Raw genomic sequence first — 14,728 nt, 5'->3', positions numbered from 1 at the left:
TCTCTCTCTGTTCTACTTTATGACAAGGGTTTGTGTGGTATTTTATAATTGCCCGAATGTCTCCAGTATATAGGAAATACACATTTAGTTTCTCAGTATTAATACAGACTATGAATCCAGATATTGACATGTAAACACGTCTTTAGATAACCAAGCAGGATTATAAAAATGACTTATGTGTGTGCTGCTCTTTGATGAATGAAGTCCTTGTGTCCCTTGTGCTGCTGTAGGCATGTTTTGTTCTTTATTTTTTGTTTTCTTTCCCTCGTATTTCCAACCCTCTTCTCTCTACTGATAGCTTCCTCCCCACAGTGGTTAGGAGTAGCAGGGGGTTTTGTTGTTTTACGGTAATGAGAGGCCTTACAGGGAGGAGATATCTAGGACCACTCTTACAATGATCAGTATCGATTATCCTCAGAGGCTGGCCAGAGGGGTGGGGGTTAGAGAAAAGGGGACAGCAAAAGACGGACGTTTTTCTGTTGCTAAGAGACAACGATAGGCGTTGTATGGGTAGTAGGGGGAGCGGGGGATAGGGCAGTATGGTAATACATTGGGGAGGATCTCTTCTTCTTAAGCAATGAGGGTGATGGGAGAACATGCATGCTAAGGCTATCGTGAGAGCTGAGAGTGCTTTCAACTGTTCAGATTTTTTGGCTGAGGAATGTACTTTTATAGCTGATATACACCAATATACTGCTGATTTCAAGTTCCTCAAATAGCTCTTTAATACTGGAAACGTGTTTATGACAAACTGTACTTTACTAGTTACAAAATAATCCCTGTATGAAATCATTCAGATACTTGAATCTACAACTATAGTTTCATACACATCATTTCAGAACCACGGAATTCAGTGGAATAACTCTGAATTATGCCAAATTAACAAAAAATGAGGTTTCAGTTCAGTTTCTCAATCTTGCTCATCCACTCATCCACATCCATTATATCTATGCTTTCTCTTCCTCTCACTGTTGTTGTAGCAGTTTGGTATCCCATTACCTAAATGCTGAACAGTGTTACACCCTAGATTTAAAGGTGGTGTGTGCCCAGGTCTAATACTGCACGTTGGCCCATTTAAAATGAATACAAATGTGCATTTGACTTGCATGATGGGCTGAAAGATGTGTAGGAAGTATGCCAAGACCTTTGACCCAGATGAACTGGCAGGCTGCATTAGAACGTTCGATGCGTCCAAGCTTTCTGCGTCCTCAGGATGTTGCATTGAGCACAGTTCTGCAACACCAAAAGAGGCCTCACAAGGCTCTCAAAACACACTCCCCATCTGCCCCAAGCAGCCTCGCTTCCCTGTCCCTGCCTTCATCTGGGCCTCAGAGGCTGGAAGCTTTCAATACATATTCAGAAAATATATGATATCCTTTGGCCAAGAAAGTTTGGCAGTTGGCTCTTTGCGGCTTCCCCGCATTTGCTTCACCCTTATCCAGACGGTATCACATCAGCAGCCTGAGGATAAAATGGCCTCTCTTTGTGTGTATTGGCTATGCTAGTGGTGAATATGTTGGGTCAGGTCTCTGTCTCACACACACACACACTCAGACACACACTCAGACACACAAAGGCACTCTTATTTAGACCCTCATAAACTCTATTAGGATTTATTACCCTAGCTTTGTCCCCACTGAACACGTCTGGCCTGTTCCAGATTGGGGGGCAAACTGAAAAGGGGCAAGGAGGTAACAGTTTGATTAGTTTGGGGAAAGGGAGTGTTGCTGACACGACAGACATGCATTGTGGAGTGCTGAGAGTTTGGAATAACTGAGCACCCAAACTAGTCAGATTTGTGGGATATTTGTTAATCTTTCAGCCTGTAAGCAACATATGATTTATTTTTGCTCACATAATGCGTCTGGAATCAGTAGTTTACGATTTGAGTTCCCATATAACCCCAGAGAAGCCGATCTTTTGTCTAAGCACACATAACTTGATAGTGATAGTGTGTTAAATCTGACTTCACATGCATTATTTCCGATTCGTCATAAAATCTAAGTGTAAAGCAGCAGAAGGACAAGCTGCCAGCCTTTTACTCAGACTTGTTTGGTGTCTGTGTGAAACCATATCAGAAGAAAGTAGGTCACTGTGGTCAGTTTCCTAGTTTTTGGGTAGCGTGTCTAATGTATTCAGACTGATGAAAGAGGGACATCTGCAGCAGGGTGTCAAAAACAGGAGTACACCGCTGGTACAAAAATCATTGTATTTGTAAACACTACTGCAACCTGCTTTTACATATATTTCAATTTCTAAAATGTATGTATATACATGATATAATTTATAGTGTGTGTGCGTGCGTGCGTGCGTGCGTGCGTGCGTGTGTGCGTGCGTGTGTGCGTGTGTGTGTGTGAGAAGGAACAAGAGAGACAGGAATGGGGAGCTTATTAGCATTGCAGGAAGCCTGTATTCAGACAGTCTGGTCGAGCCTGTATTACCTGTCATTATATCAGCCGTGTCCACCTTGAGTTGTAACGCACGTCACACACACACACACACAGGCCATTTAAATGTGTCAATATTTAGTCTAGTTTTTCATTGTGTGAAATAACACAAAGTAAAATGATCTGTATCAACATGGAGCAAGTTGCGCCAGTCAAAAACTGAATATTCGGTCGCTGTCTCTTCAAATAGACCTGCTTGCGATGTTGTGGACCTCCTGCCTTGATTTTAATCGGTCCTCACTGAACCTTAAGTGATGTCGAATGACAACCAGCTAATGAGGGCTGCCACTCAATAAGTATGAGCTGACACTACAGTTTGAATAAGATGTAAATTCAGTTTGTGTGGTGACAGAAGTGGTCTTGAAACGAAGACGTGTTATGATATCGGCTGAACATACGCTGTCAAAAGTATGTTCTCATTTTATTTTATTCTTATTCTGTTATATTTATATTCTGTATCTGTTTATATTTATATAACGATTTTTTGTCATGTTTTGTTTGTTCTGTGTTTACTGTTTGTTTAACATATTATACAATATTTTAAGTTCAGCCCACATTATTGAGTTAACATGAAATGTTCTTGTGTCCTCCTTTTCACTGTATACCATTGTTACAGTTAAAGTAGTAATTAGGATATGCTCCAGAAGAATTAAGATTAGCCATACTTTGATATTTACTGGTGCTATTGCTTTTGTAGTTCCCCTTACTGATTTTCAATTAATCAAGTCATTGAAGTGTAGTGTTTGCCTAAACTTAAATGACTTATGTGTTCACTGAATGCTTTTATACACATCAAACATTTTGATGTATTTTTGATCACTGTGTTTTCTTTGAAAAGTTCTCTGTGGACCTTCTAATGTCTCTTTTCCTCCTCTCTCTCTATCCATCCACATCTGCCATCCTCCTCAGGTCATGGAGAGCGTTTGCCTTTGTTAGAAGTACTATCTCGGACACAGCCAGCACACAGGTGGTGGTCGGGGGGTGCGTAGCCTAAGTCAGCTGGTGGTCATGTGTGACGCTGTGGTCTGATGCCCATCCTCCCCTCAGCGCTGGCCATGGACGGGGAGAACTACCTGCATCCAGAAGGCCCTCAGCTGGACAGCAGCTTGTTCTCTGTGGCCTCCTCAAATATGGACGTATGCTGTACAAGTTTACTTTCATTCATTAAGACACCATAAGCATATTTAGTCAATTTGCATGGGTTCTTGTGTTTGTGTCAATGTGCCTGCACTGTGTATAAAAAAGCGTTTACATTTTTTTAATGCTTCCTTTTTGTTAGCTCACTTTTTGAGACATCAAATAGCACTCTAGTACTACTGCTAATATTGCCCCTTTTCTTTACACTTGTACTCGCACATCCTGTGTGTGGTATTGATTTCTAGAATTAGCAATTATTTGCAGTTCCTGCATAGATGAGTGTAAATGTTTATGATTCACATCAGCCATATTTTCCAACTCTGGAAGCTATGTTATGCATCTGCACTCTATTGAAATCATTTTGTTCAGTTTTTATTGGAAGTGATCTCTAAACAAGTCTGTGAGCACTGCTATAAAATTCCTTTAAACTCACACTGGGGGGTTAGTCACAGAATTTCCAGAGAATTTCACAACAAACCTCAGCTCATAAAACTGAAACTATCTGCATGGCAAAATTCCACATGGGATAATTAGTGAAAATGTGATTCTTGTGATTTTGCAAGTACTTATTCTATGACATTGTACCAGAAATACGTATGTTCTGTTGTCTGCAGAAGTTGTGGCTTTGATGTTCACAAACACCACATACATAGTTTTCACATTTGTGCCTGACAAAGTACACTGGTGTCATGGCGGTAGTAGCATTATCTTTCACTATATTTTGAAACATAAACACTGATACAAGTAATTTTACTTCTGCTGTGTTTTACTAACACACTAAATTGTCACGTGCTCTACAGCACTTCAGATGTTCAGTGTTATATTATTTTGCTTTCTTTGTAACATGATGGATTTTCGTTTTGTTTTGTTTCAGAGTTCAATATACGCCTCCTCTGGTTCTTGGGGATCCTTCCCACAGCAGCCTGGATACAGCATTCACTGCCCTATGCAATCTGGAAACCAGTAAGTCAATACAATACTGTGCATTATCATGATTTGAGAATGACAGCATATCAGCTGAAAGACTGAAGATACTTGTTTATACACATTGGCTGAGATTGTTCCATAACAACATAATCTTTTCAGTATTCACAGCGGGCTGTGGGTTTAGGTTGGCGACTGTTAACCATTAAAATTGAGCTATAACTACCCACTGGAGTTTCACATACTGTACGAGGGAACAAAATGTCCCGGGACTCTCAAGTGTTTTAGTACTTATATGTAGGTGTTATGTGTGTGGCATTTGATTTGAATGTGCAATATAGATATTTTGCTTCTGTGTGTATTGGAATAATCCATTATTGCCCAAGACAGCCACATTCACATGGCAAACAGACTCACTTCCTTAATTTATTTATCTTTTATTTATCAAGTTTATTTCTCAGGGACAGTGCATGTTAATGAACATTACTGTAAACATGCCAGAATTAGACAAGTGACTAGTTGTTAGTTGTGGTCCCTGGCCAGCTGTAAAGTTGCCAACCTAAAATCAAGAATGAAGTAACAAGTTTTAAACAACAATCGTGATGTAAGGCATGTCACTTACAGTAAAAGCAGGAGAAAGACATTGGCAGCAATAATAGCAGAGCAAATTAAAGTAATAAAATAATGTGTCTGCATCGTAATGCTGTGCTGACCCTAATGGGAAATGTTTCAACCTTCTGATGAAATACATGACATTTAAAAAGATTTTCCATGACGTGGATGACTGAGAACCTTCATCAACATGACATTTAAAAGTGTCTCAAAAGAAACTAAAGTATTTCAGACACTTGTTTTTCAAATCTTATTTTAATTGATAATGAGTTATTAAATATCATTGGAGCCTATCACCCAAGGTGACGTAACACAATCCGACCAACGCATCATTTCTAACCAGAAACATCTCCACCACCTCCAGTCATTTGGGATGGCCTCCTCTGTCAGACCTCCCTCATTTCCTGTTTCGGGTGGCCTGGTGGCAGCCCTACTGCAGGAGGTTAATCTCGACATCTTGCAACTCTGCTCGGTTTTTATGACCTCATAGCTAAATGAGAGGTGTTTGTCTCTTTCCTCCCCCAAAGTGTGTGTGTGTGTGTGTGTGTGTGTGTGCGCGTGTGTGCGCGTGTGTGTGTGTGTGTGTGTGCGCGTCCGTGTGTTTGTGTGTGTGAGTGAGAAAGAGACAATGTGTAATTCAAAGACTATGCAACATCTTGTGTACACCAGCCGTTTACCGTAAGCAGCATGTCAATAGAACAGAAGCAGCTGCAGTCCCTGTCAGTTTGCACTCTGCATCCGTCAAGCCACAGGATGGCTGTCACACCCCAAAACACTTTCAATGTAGTTGAACAGTAAACATATGCCATCTCACATGGCCTTGGTTAAACATGGCTTGGATGCTGCTGTGACTTTTGCCTGGCTTTGGTGAACAAGTGTTTTTGAAGGGAATTTAATTTAATTTAATGTTATTGACATTTAAATGGCATGTCATTGACTCCTTGGCTCCACCAAGGCTCCAAGGGTAAGAGACAGAAGCACATGTCAGCGCATGGAAGCAAGCGTCTGTAGCTCAGAAGATAGATTAATTGTCTTGTGGCTCCCCCGGCTGCATGTCGAAGTAAACTTGAGCAAACCCCAAATTGCTCCTGATGAGCAGTTTGCACCTTCCATGGCAGCCTCTGCCATCAGTATGTGAATGTGTATGTGGAACGGTGAATGTGGCAAGTGTTGTAAAGTGCTTTGAGTGGTCAGTAGACTGAAAAAACACAATAGAAATAGGTGCAAATGCATCTACCAATAGAGAGATTAAACTGATAAGTAGTGTGTCATCCTGGTGAGTAGCAGACATGTATTAACTGTAAGAGTATTCTCAAATGAGTTGATGGGTTTACTGTATAAAAGTGTATAGTATATACATCTTTTACTTGAATCTTGATAATGTGATGACTCACAGCAAGAGTTGTAAAACAGGTTTCTTTTCTTGCGTCAGAAGACTTAACCATGGCAACTATCAGTGTCTGTAAAGATCGTTAACTACAGTATAGAATTGATTTCAGTGCTGCAAATATGTAGATTATATTTGAGATTTGCTTGAGTTTGCAGTATTTTGTAGTATCTGGTTCACGATCCACTGGATAATGACTTGGATAAAATAAGATGTCATGCTCTTAGTGGCAGAATTTCTGAAATGACTTATAGTTAGTCATCTCGAAACCTGTCTTACTAGCCACAACTCAGAGGGTGTTCACTCAAGTGATAGTGTTTTTTATTGTTATTGCTGTCTGCGCAGTGTTTCTTTGAAAATTGGAGCATCTGATGACGTGAGACCATGGTGTGTGGTTTTCAGGTTTACTCAGAATAACAGTTTCTACCATCAAGCTGGATTTACAAGACCCTCATGTCTCACTAGCTCGATCATACAGTGTGCAAATATTGTGATCGAAGTCAGGGTTAAGGGTCAAGTGTTTCTGTGGTTTACAGCAAGAATGGTGTGATTTATTTAATATCTTATTGAGACTTTAATACTGTGTTGTAAAGGCCCTCATCTTGCAAGAACAATACCTTTTGTCTTGAAAAGGTGTAAATTCATCATAATCTTCTGTTAATACATGTTCTGTTCCAGTGACTTACAGACTTGAACTATGACGTCACCCATTGTAACATTTTTGCTGCAACTCTCAGTCTTTTGTCTCGGCTCTCAGTTTGATCATGTATACAGTACGGAGGTCTTACAGCATCATTTTTTGCATCTCTTACTGGTCCTGTATTCTTCGCTCAGTCCAGTACGTCTGATATTTGGTTAGGCTCTTTATCACAGGACGATGTATTCATTTTTCACTTCTTTCATGATCGACTGGCTGCAGAGCAGGCAGCTGCTTAGTAAGACTGACTTGCGCTGCACGGTCAGGATGTAATTGATTGAACTTGAAACCCTTTCACTGTCCGCTCACATGGCCATTGAGAACCAGCAGAAGCGAACAGATCATATGGCACCACCAGTGAAGGAAAAATGTGAATGGGCCAGGACTACACAGATCAATGCACTGCCTGACGTGCATCACTCACTTCATCAACAGAAATTGTTCCTATGAATAGTGATTAAAAACATCATTGAGACTGTGAATATAGGGGCATAGACATCAAAACAGCAACTCCTATTCAATATACTGCAATCCAGACCTGATAAATGCTGCTCATTCTGCCAGTAAAAAACAGTAGTGCAGAGACTGATGATGACAGAAGCAAGGAGGTTTCTGTGGTTACTTTGGTGCTGGTTCCCCAAAATTTAACCAGCTGCTCTGCCATGTGCAATTGTGGCTTGATAGTGAGCGTCATCAATTCGAGACTGCAAATGGAACAGACAGTTGACGCCTCCAGGCGGCTGGAAAGAGAGACACTACAATAAACCCAAGATCAACAGGTAGTGGGTCACATTCACTCATTTATCTTTACTTTGTCTCCCTGGCATTATCGTCATAATGGGAGTCTTATGAAGTAAGTACAATGATAATGGAAAGTGGAATTAAACTTGAATGACAATTAATTTCTGTGCCCTCACAAGCTAAGTTGACAATAATACAGAACACAAGTGAGCTGAGATGTCGACTTTCTCTTAAAAAAAAAAACAAAAAAAAAGGGAGCCAAGAAGACGCAGTCATAGGCTAGACAGCTGGTCCAAGCAAGTGCGCAAATGCAGATGACCACAAAGGTGTCCCCAGTGAACATACTCAGCCTGCACTCTGACATACAGGTGGAGCTAACAAAAGTCAGTCCTCAAAGGGGCGTTATCAAGCCAAGCAGTTCACGCAATGTCTTGGCTGTGGTAGTGAACAAACATTGTGTCAACACAGCAATGTGTTCTGCTGTGTCATAATTATGCAGATGCATATGGACATGTTCTGCTAGAGCTTCGCCAGGTGATAAGTGTTGCAGCCTGTGGGTGCTACGGCATGAAACAACAAGAGAAAGCTGACCCCCTCTGTTTCTGTTGTTCATGTCCGTAATATGTATCCGCATATTTATGACACTTATTCAACTTTGCTTGTTTTTTTTCTTTCTTTCTACACGTACACATACACACACCAGAAACTTCCATAACACAGCAAAATAAGAAAAGGCAGAGGCCAGGCCCCACTGCAGATATAGATACTGCCAGCCACTTTTAGGTGTGGGAGGATAATCCTACAAATTCTTCCTTTAAACCTTAGAATCATTTTTTTTCTGCAGGACCGTAGAAATGAATAGCACTGCATTTGGGAGTCAGTCTGTATATGTCAATTAGAGCCTGACCCCATTATGTCTAATAGGTTGTACATTATTTCTACTTAAATGCCACACTGTACACATTACCATGTATTGTAGTAAAAAAAAGAAAAAAAAAGCCCTACACTGGTTATTGTTGATGAACTACCTAAACTATGTTGGTGTTGCCTGTCATTCTTTAATTCAGCTGTAACAAACAATTTGAAGAGGGGAAAAAGGCCAACTGTTTTGAATCTTTTTAGCAAACAGCAGTAACCGTTTGTGGTAGTGTCTGGTTAGGTCGGTCCCACACAGCTGAGCCTGGGTGTTTGTTTATGACAGAAAAAATAAGAAACAGACCACTGATCTGCTTCTATTTTTATGTCTTGTTTTTTTCTGATTGTGTTATGACCAAGTTGTCAACAATGATGGCTCAGTTTGTTTGCAGTATTTAAAGTTAACGAGGCTCTGTATGTTAGGACTACATTATATTTTTTTAGTATGTACATTACTTCCCCTCTATAAATTACAATTCAAAGAGATTTACTGCAAAAAACATCACAGCTAGTTTCTTTCACCATTTTCTTATGAATGCAGTGAATTGAGGTGATATCCAAACTACAAAACATGATATGACCGTGAATCCCCAAATTGCTCAAGCCTCCATAAATGGGCAAGGTTACGTCATAAGGGCTTCCTGTGTACAACAAAACCTGAGCCAAATCAAATATGCGGACCAAAAATCTGATTCCCATGCCCTGTTGTGGCTAGCCCTTACAGGTCCACCCATATTGGAATGTTTCCCAGTGCTATCCGTGACTCAAAGTTCATTTATTGCACACTGTTGATGTCAAAGATCATGCTGGTTGGAAGGAAGAGTTTTTCCAAGGAATTTAGCCATTCACTGTTGTGTGTCATTGTTTACTGTGTAGTCTCAGGGCATCACTGATAAACATCTTTATCTTTCAGTGGGAGGACCATTATATTGTTGATTGTCATTCTGATGGGTCGTTCTGATTATGTTTCCTCACAGTGAATCTAATGTTGAATAAAAGGACAAAATAGCTATCAGTCTATATATTTATGTAACAGCCTGACCAGTATATTGGATGGTTGATATTATTGGCCAGTATAAGCCAATGAAAACACCTCCAGAAATGTCTCTTTTTTCTCCTTTGCTAAAAAAAATTACAACACAGAAAATTATGCTTTGGGTTATTTTATACTTAAATAAAAAAAAAAATAACATTTCAGTACAGTGATGCATTTCAGTGATTTCATTTTGTACCAGTAGTTCTAATTGGGGGCTGCACTGCTAGCAAAGCATGGGCTAGTTTGCAAAAGGTAAACATAAAGCAGACACTGAACATCTACACCAAACACGACAACTACCAAAAACCTCCATTACCTGTCTTTGTCCAATGTCTTTGATAACCACATTTGAGAGATCACTGCAAAAAATGTGTTTATTTGAAAATGTACTGATATTGGAATTTTTTTACTCATTGTTATCGGTCAGGTTCTGATTTATAATGTGTAAAGATTGTAACTTGTGTGTTGCTCCTTTATAAATCATTAGAGAAGTTTGGAGTTGGGGTTATTGGTTTGTTTTTCAGCTCAGCTGCTATGGCGGTGTTAGTGTGTTGAAAGGATGTTAACTTGTTGCTAGATTAGTGTGCTTTGAAGCAAACCCAATGAGCATGACACTTTATGACTGAACCACGTTGGAAACATATAGTGCTTCACACTACTAAAACAGTTATCAGTAAATTACCCAGTTGTCAGATACCCATGAATCTTTGTTGTGTCTTAAACATTACATTGTTGCATGTCAGTATTTTTTTTTTATCTTACAATGAGAGGTTGTTAAACAGTAGCATGATTCAAATGTAAACTTCTACAAGCTAGGTAGTATGGGATGGCTCCATGCAGACAAACTTTCTTCTTTGGCCGACAGCCCCTTACCAGCTTTGTGTTGTTGGAAAGCAGCTGACGGTGGGCCTGCCAAGACTTCTGCTGTAATAATATCACTGTCATATCACTGCTGGCTGAAGGGCTAGAAGGGGATTTCCACTGTGGTTGATTGTTACCAATCACAGTGCTATCTCTTCTGAGAAATGAGCAGACTCTACCAGTATGACCTATTACCTGTTTATTTTTTTTCTAATTTAGGTTTACCACTCATTATGGTAATTTACTTTTTCCAGTGTGCAGGCTTAATGTTCATGTCACTTTTTACAAAACAGAACCACTGCATATATATGTAAGTGTATTGTATTTTTTTTTATATTATGTGCTTATTTTTATAGAAATAACCCAATAAAATTACAGGTATATTGTTACATTTCAACCTAGTGATATAGGCGTATGGTTTTTGGAATATGACTTTGAAAACTAACACTTACCAAAAATATGAACATATATACATGTTTATATATTGAGTTTTGCTGAGTGTTGTTTGGAAAACTCAACAAAAAAATGAAACCCACAGGAACCATGTTCTCACAGACCAGCTTCTATACACCGGCTAATGGCTGCCCTTTCATCCTCCTGGTGTGTTTTGAACTTAAATCAGTCAGTCCCACTGATCTCTGGCCCGTGATTGAGGACACCAAGCCAAATCCTGTGAATAGCTTTGGCAGAGCTCAATCCCCCTGAGCCCGAGCCCTGGCACATGATTGGATGAGAGGAGCATGGGACGGTACAGTTACAGTTCTGCCTTAACACAGGTTTAGTTTTGCTTTCGTTTCAAGTGCAAGTCCATTATTGTCAGCAAAGTTGGCCGTTGCGTTATGATGACTTTTACTCAGCAAGAAAGTGAAAACAGCTCAGGTTGGGAGTACAAGGTCTGTGGACCAGTGTCCAGTTTTAACTTTGGGATCAAGGAGAATGGTCGGTTTTGGTGAAAGGCATATTTTGGACCATCAAAGCGGGTAGGACTTGTTATTTGTTCTCTGTACCTTGATGGTCTCTGGCTTGCCGTCTCTCTCTCTCTCCCCCCTCTATCTTATCTAGACCTGGAACTCTCTCGGTCTGTCTGACCTGAAATACGTGTTTCTGTCACCCTGCTTGTATGTTTGACAGTTAGCTGGCTTTGAACACCTAGATGTAGATTTTTTTTTTGATTTGTGAACATAATTAAATGTTCAGAGTATCGTCAAACAAACCAAAAGTGTTTCAAGTTTGTGTTGGAATTGCTAATAATGTCGTGTGATCGAGTAGAACAGTGTTAGGTCCAGATATGTAAGTGTCACAGTGTGTCACAGTACTCTTTTACCATCGCCAGAAAACATCACACCACACATTTTCTGACTGGTCGGGTTGACCACTGGATCACATGAGGCTCCTCTCAGTACCCCTTTCGTTTACTCTACTGGAGCTACTTATGGCACAGCCATAAGAGGCTGTGTGTGTGTGATTATCAGCTATAAAGGGAATGAGGGTGAATCAAACAAAATGACGTGCAAACAGGTAGCGGTGAAACAAATAACTAAACTAACTGAAGCTATTATCTCCCATCCAGGCAATACCACTTGAACAGCAGCACTACCACCACCACTCCAGATGTGCACATGGACATGTACTCTGGATTCCCTGATGTGGACTTTCCCCTCAACCTTCCTAGGAATGGAGATTTCCCCCAGGTTTGTCTCATATATCTACTGTACACGTCGGTGTATTTAGTGTGTTTACACCAGTCATCTGGATTACAGCAAAAGCTATTCATTGCATCAGTAAAATACCATGGAAATGATGAAATTGTATTCAACTTGCACTTAAAACAGTTGTTAAATATACATACATATAATGCATTTCCAAACCTACATGCCCGAGGGCCACCGCACTGGTGCTCCAATGTGAAGATGTTACCTTGAAGTAATTCACACTTCCAACATTGCTCGCTCTCAGAGAGTTTATTCATGTCTCTTTCATGGTACACGAGTACACTGCTTTAATATGTCACTGTGGCATATTCATATTCTTGCTGTGTGTGCTCGTCTCAGTGTGTGTGCGCGTGATAGCAGAGTTGGAATTTTTTAAAGGCTGGGTCAGCCCTCCATCTTGCTACGTCCCAAAATATTTTCTATTTATTGTCGCTGATGATTTTTTTCTTACGGCCACTGGATGGTAGAGCACCCATAAGTGAGAGCTCTGGTGCCTAGTTATTTGTCCCTCCCCTTCTCTTACCTTCTTATCAGAGGGAAGGACCATGCCTCCCACCTCCTCTTTCATCCTTTGTTTCATGTGTATTCAGCTCTGCTTAATTTAGCGGAGAGCGGCTTGATTAAAGGCCGGTGTTGTCTAGACAACTGTAGAAGTACCTGCTCCATTCCTGTCAAGGCATGTCATTAATAAGACACTGTAATTTAACACTCCTCCACACGTCCACGCTGCATTTTCAGAAATCCCAAATCACTGTGAGATAAACCCAGAGTTTCCCTGTAATTTTCAGTCATGCTTGAAATGAGTCCACAAAGTGTTCTCACTATAAGCCCCGGACATTAATTTAAGATGGGATATTGTTAAACTTAAATGATGTAAAGCCTTCTACTCACTTATACTATTCCAGAGATTTTCTATTCATCATTTGCATTTTCTGTTTCTGTGCACCTTTGTATGCATCCAGCCAATTCCTTGTAGTTAGAATCGTATGCAGAGTCGACTGCAATGACACAGACCAGTGAGTTTCTAATCTGATGCCTATTTGACTTGAGCTGATGAGTTCCATTATGGAAACATATTAAAAATATACTGTGATCATGAGCTCTAAAGAAGAGCAGTCATGGGTTACCAAACAGCCTGCTAGTATCCTGCCATATGATGAGCTTCTGTGACAGTAGTAAGGGCAGAGCTGTGGGGGGTTTCTTGGTTCAACATAAGGTCAAAGCAGTAAATAAGAGGGGTGGGGGGGTTAATGTCTGACATCAGCGCAAAGGGAGAAGGCATGTCTTACCCTGATTGTGCATTTTTAGGACTTTTTACTGAATAGTTAAATCTTGTTATATACATTTAAACGGCTGTTGACATTTTAATTTAAGCCTCCACCAGAGCAAATCTGAATAAACTGCACTTCTAGTAGTTCGAATAAACACTGCTAACTGTGAGGTCTGTGGATTATCCAAAGACATTGTTTTTGGAAAGACAAGCTCCTGTTTAATTTTCTTTGTTCTTCGAGCTGTATAAATGAAATTCCATTCACCTCAGAGACAAATCTTTCTCAGTCCCTGTAGATTAAACCAAAACTGTTGCCATCTGCAAATTGAGAGAAATATCTTTTTGTACTTATTGTGAGTTGACCCTTTTAAATTAAAAAAGAAACTCAAACAGTATCTTACACTATGAAATTACACACATACATCGAACCAGTTTATTTTCTATAAATAAACTCACTGAGGCACATTGCTGGCTGATGAATGGGAGGGTACGTGAAGGCTCTGACAAATGACGAGAAAATTCATGGTGCTATTATTGCATACACTGAATGCATCATTCGCAACACCACAGTGTAACATTCATACATTCTACATTCAATTAATTTCAATGCAGAAGGGGATGACATTTGTTAGGTAAACCTCTTAAATCAAAATAGTACAAACAAGCCAATTTGACATTGAGGGATGTGTTTCTCTTAAACTGCTGTGTGCATGATGCTCCAGAGTCTTACAGCCTGGGGGTTTGATAAAAGCTCAGGCCTTATTTTTCCATTTAATTTGAAAGCAAGATATTGCCAAATTAAGTTAGGTCCTTACGGGTGCACATTGTTAAGTAGCTGACACCGTAAAAGTTCTGGACAGGAGTGTAAATTAAAATTTACAACAAAATCGCTGAGTATTCCCAGGTGATATCGGTGATTTTCAAGCTTTTTATTTTTCATTTTGAGGTTGTATGAGACTTGTTTGAGCATGCAGATTTAGTTGGACTTC

General features: G+C 40.0%; 1 protein-coding gene across 3 annotated transcripts in view; it reads left to right on the top strand.

Annotated features, from left to right (window-relative positions):
• The window catches only part of si:ch73-63e15.2 (protein strawberry notch homolog 2), a 59,888-nt gene that overhangs the window by 9,545 nt on the left and 35,615 nt on the right, over positions 1-14,728 (top strand). For 2 of the 3 annotated variants that reach the window (XM_037114016.1, XM_037114015.1), the window contains exons 2-4: positions 3,357-3,583; positions 4,459-4,547; positions 12,328-12,448. In XM_037114016.1, coding sequence (XP_036969911.1) covers positions 3,476-3,583; positions 4,459-4,547; positions 12,328-12,448 — 318 coding nt within the window. In that variant the 5' untranslated portion in view covers positions 3,357-3,475. Of the gene's footprint in view, positions 1-3,356; positions 3,584-4,458; positions 4,548-11,624; positions 11,738-12,327; positions 12,449-14,728 lie in introns of those variants that run through there. The other variant, XM_037114018.1, reaches the window with a different exon arrangement.

This window comes from Acanthopagrus latus, chromosome 11 (genome assembly GCF_904848185.1).
Source record: "Acanthopagrus latus isolate v.2019 chromosome 11, fAcaLat1.1, whole genome shotgun sequence".
Classification (NCBI taxonomy): domain Eukaryota; kingdom Metazoa; phylum Chordata; class Actinopteri; order Spariformes; family Sparidae; genus Acanthopagrus; species Acanthopagrus latus.
The sequence above is the reverse complement of the archived record's forward strand: the minus strand, read 5'-3'. Positions and strand labels throughout refer to the sequence as shown.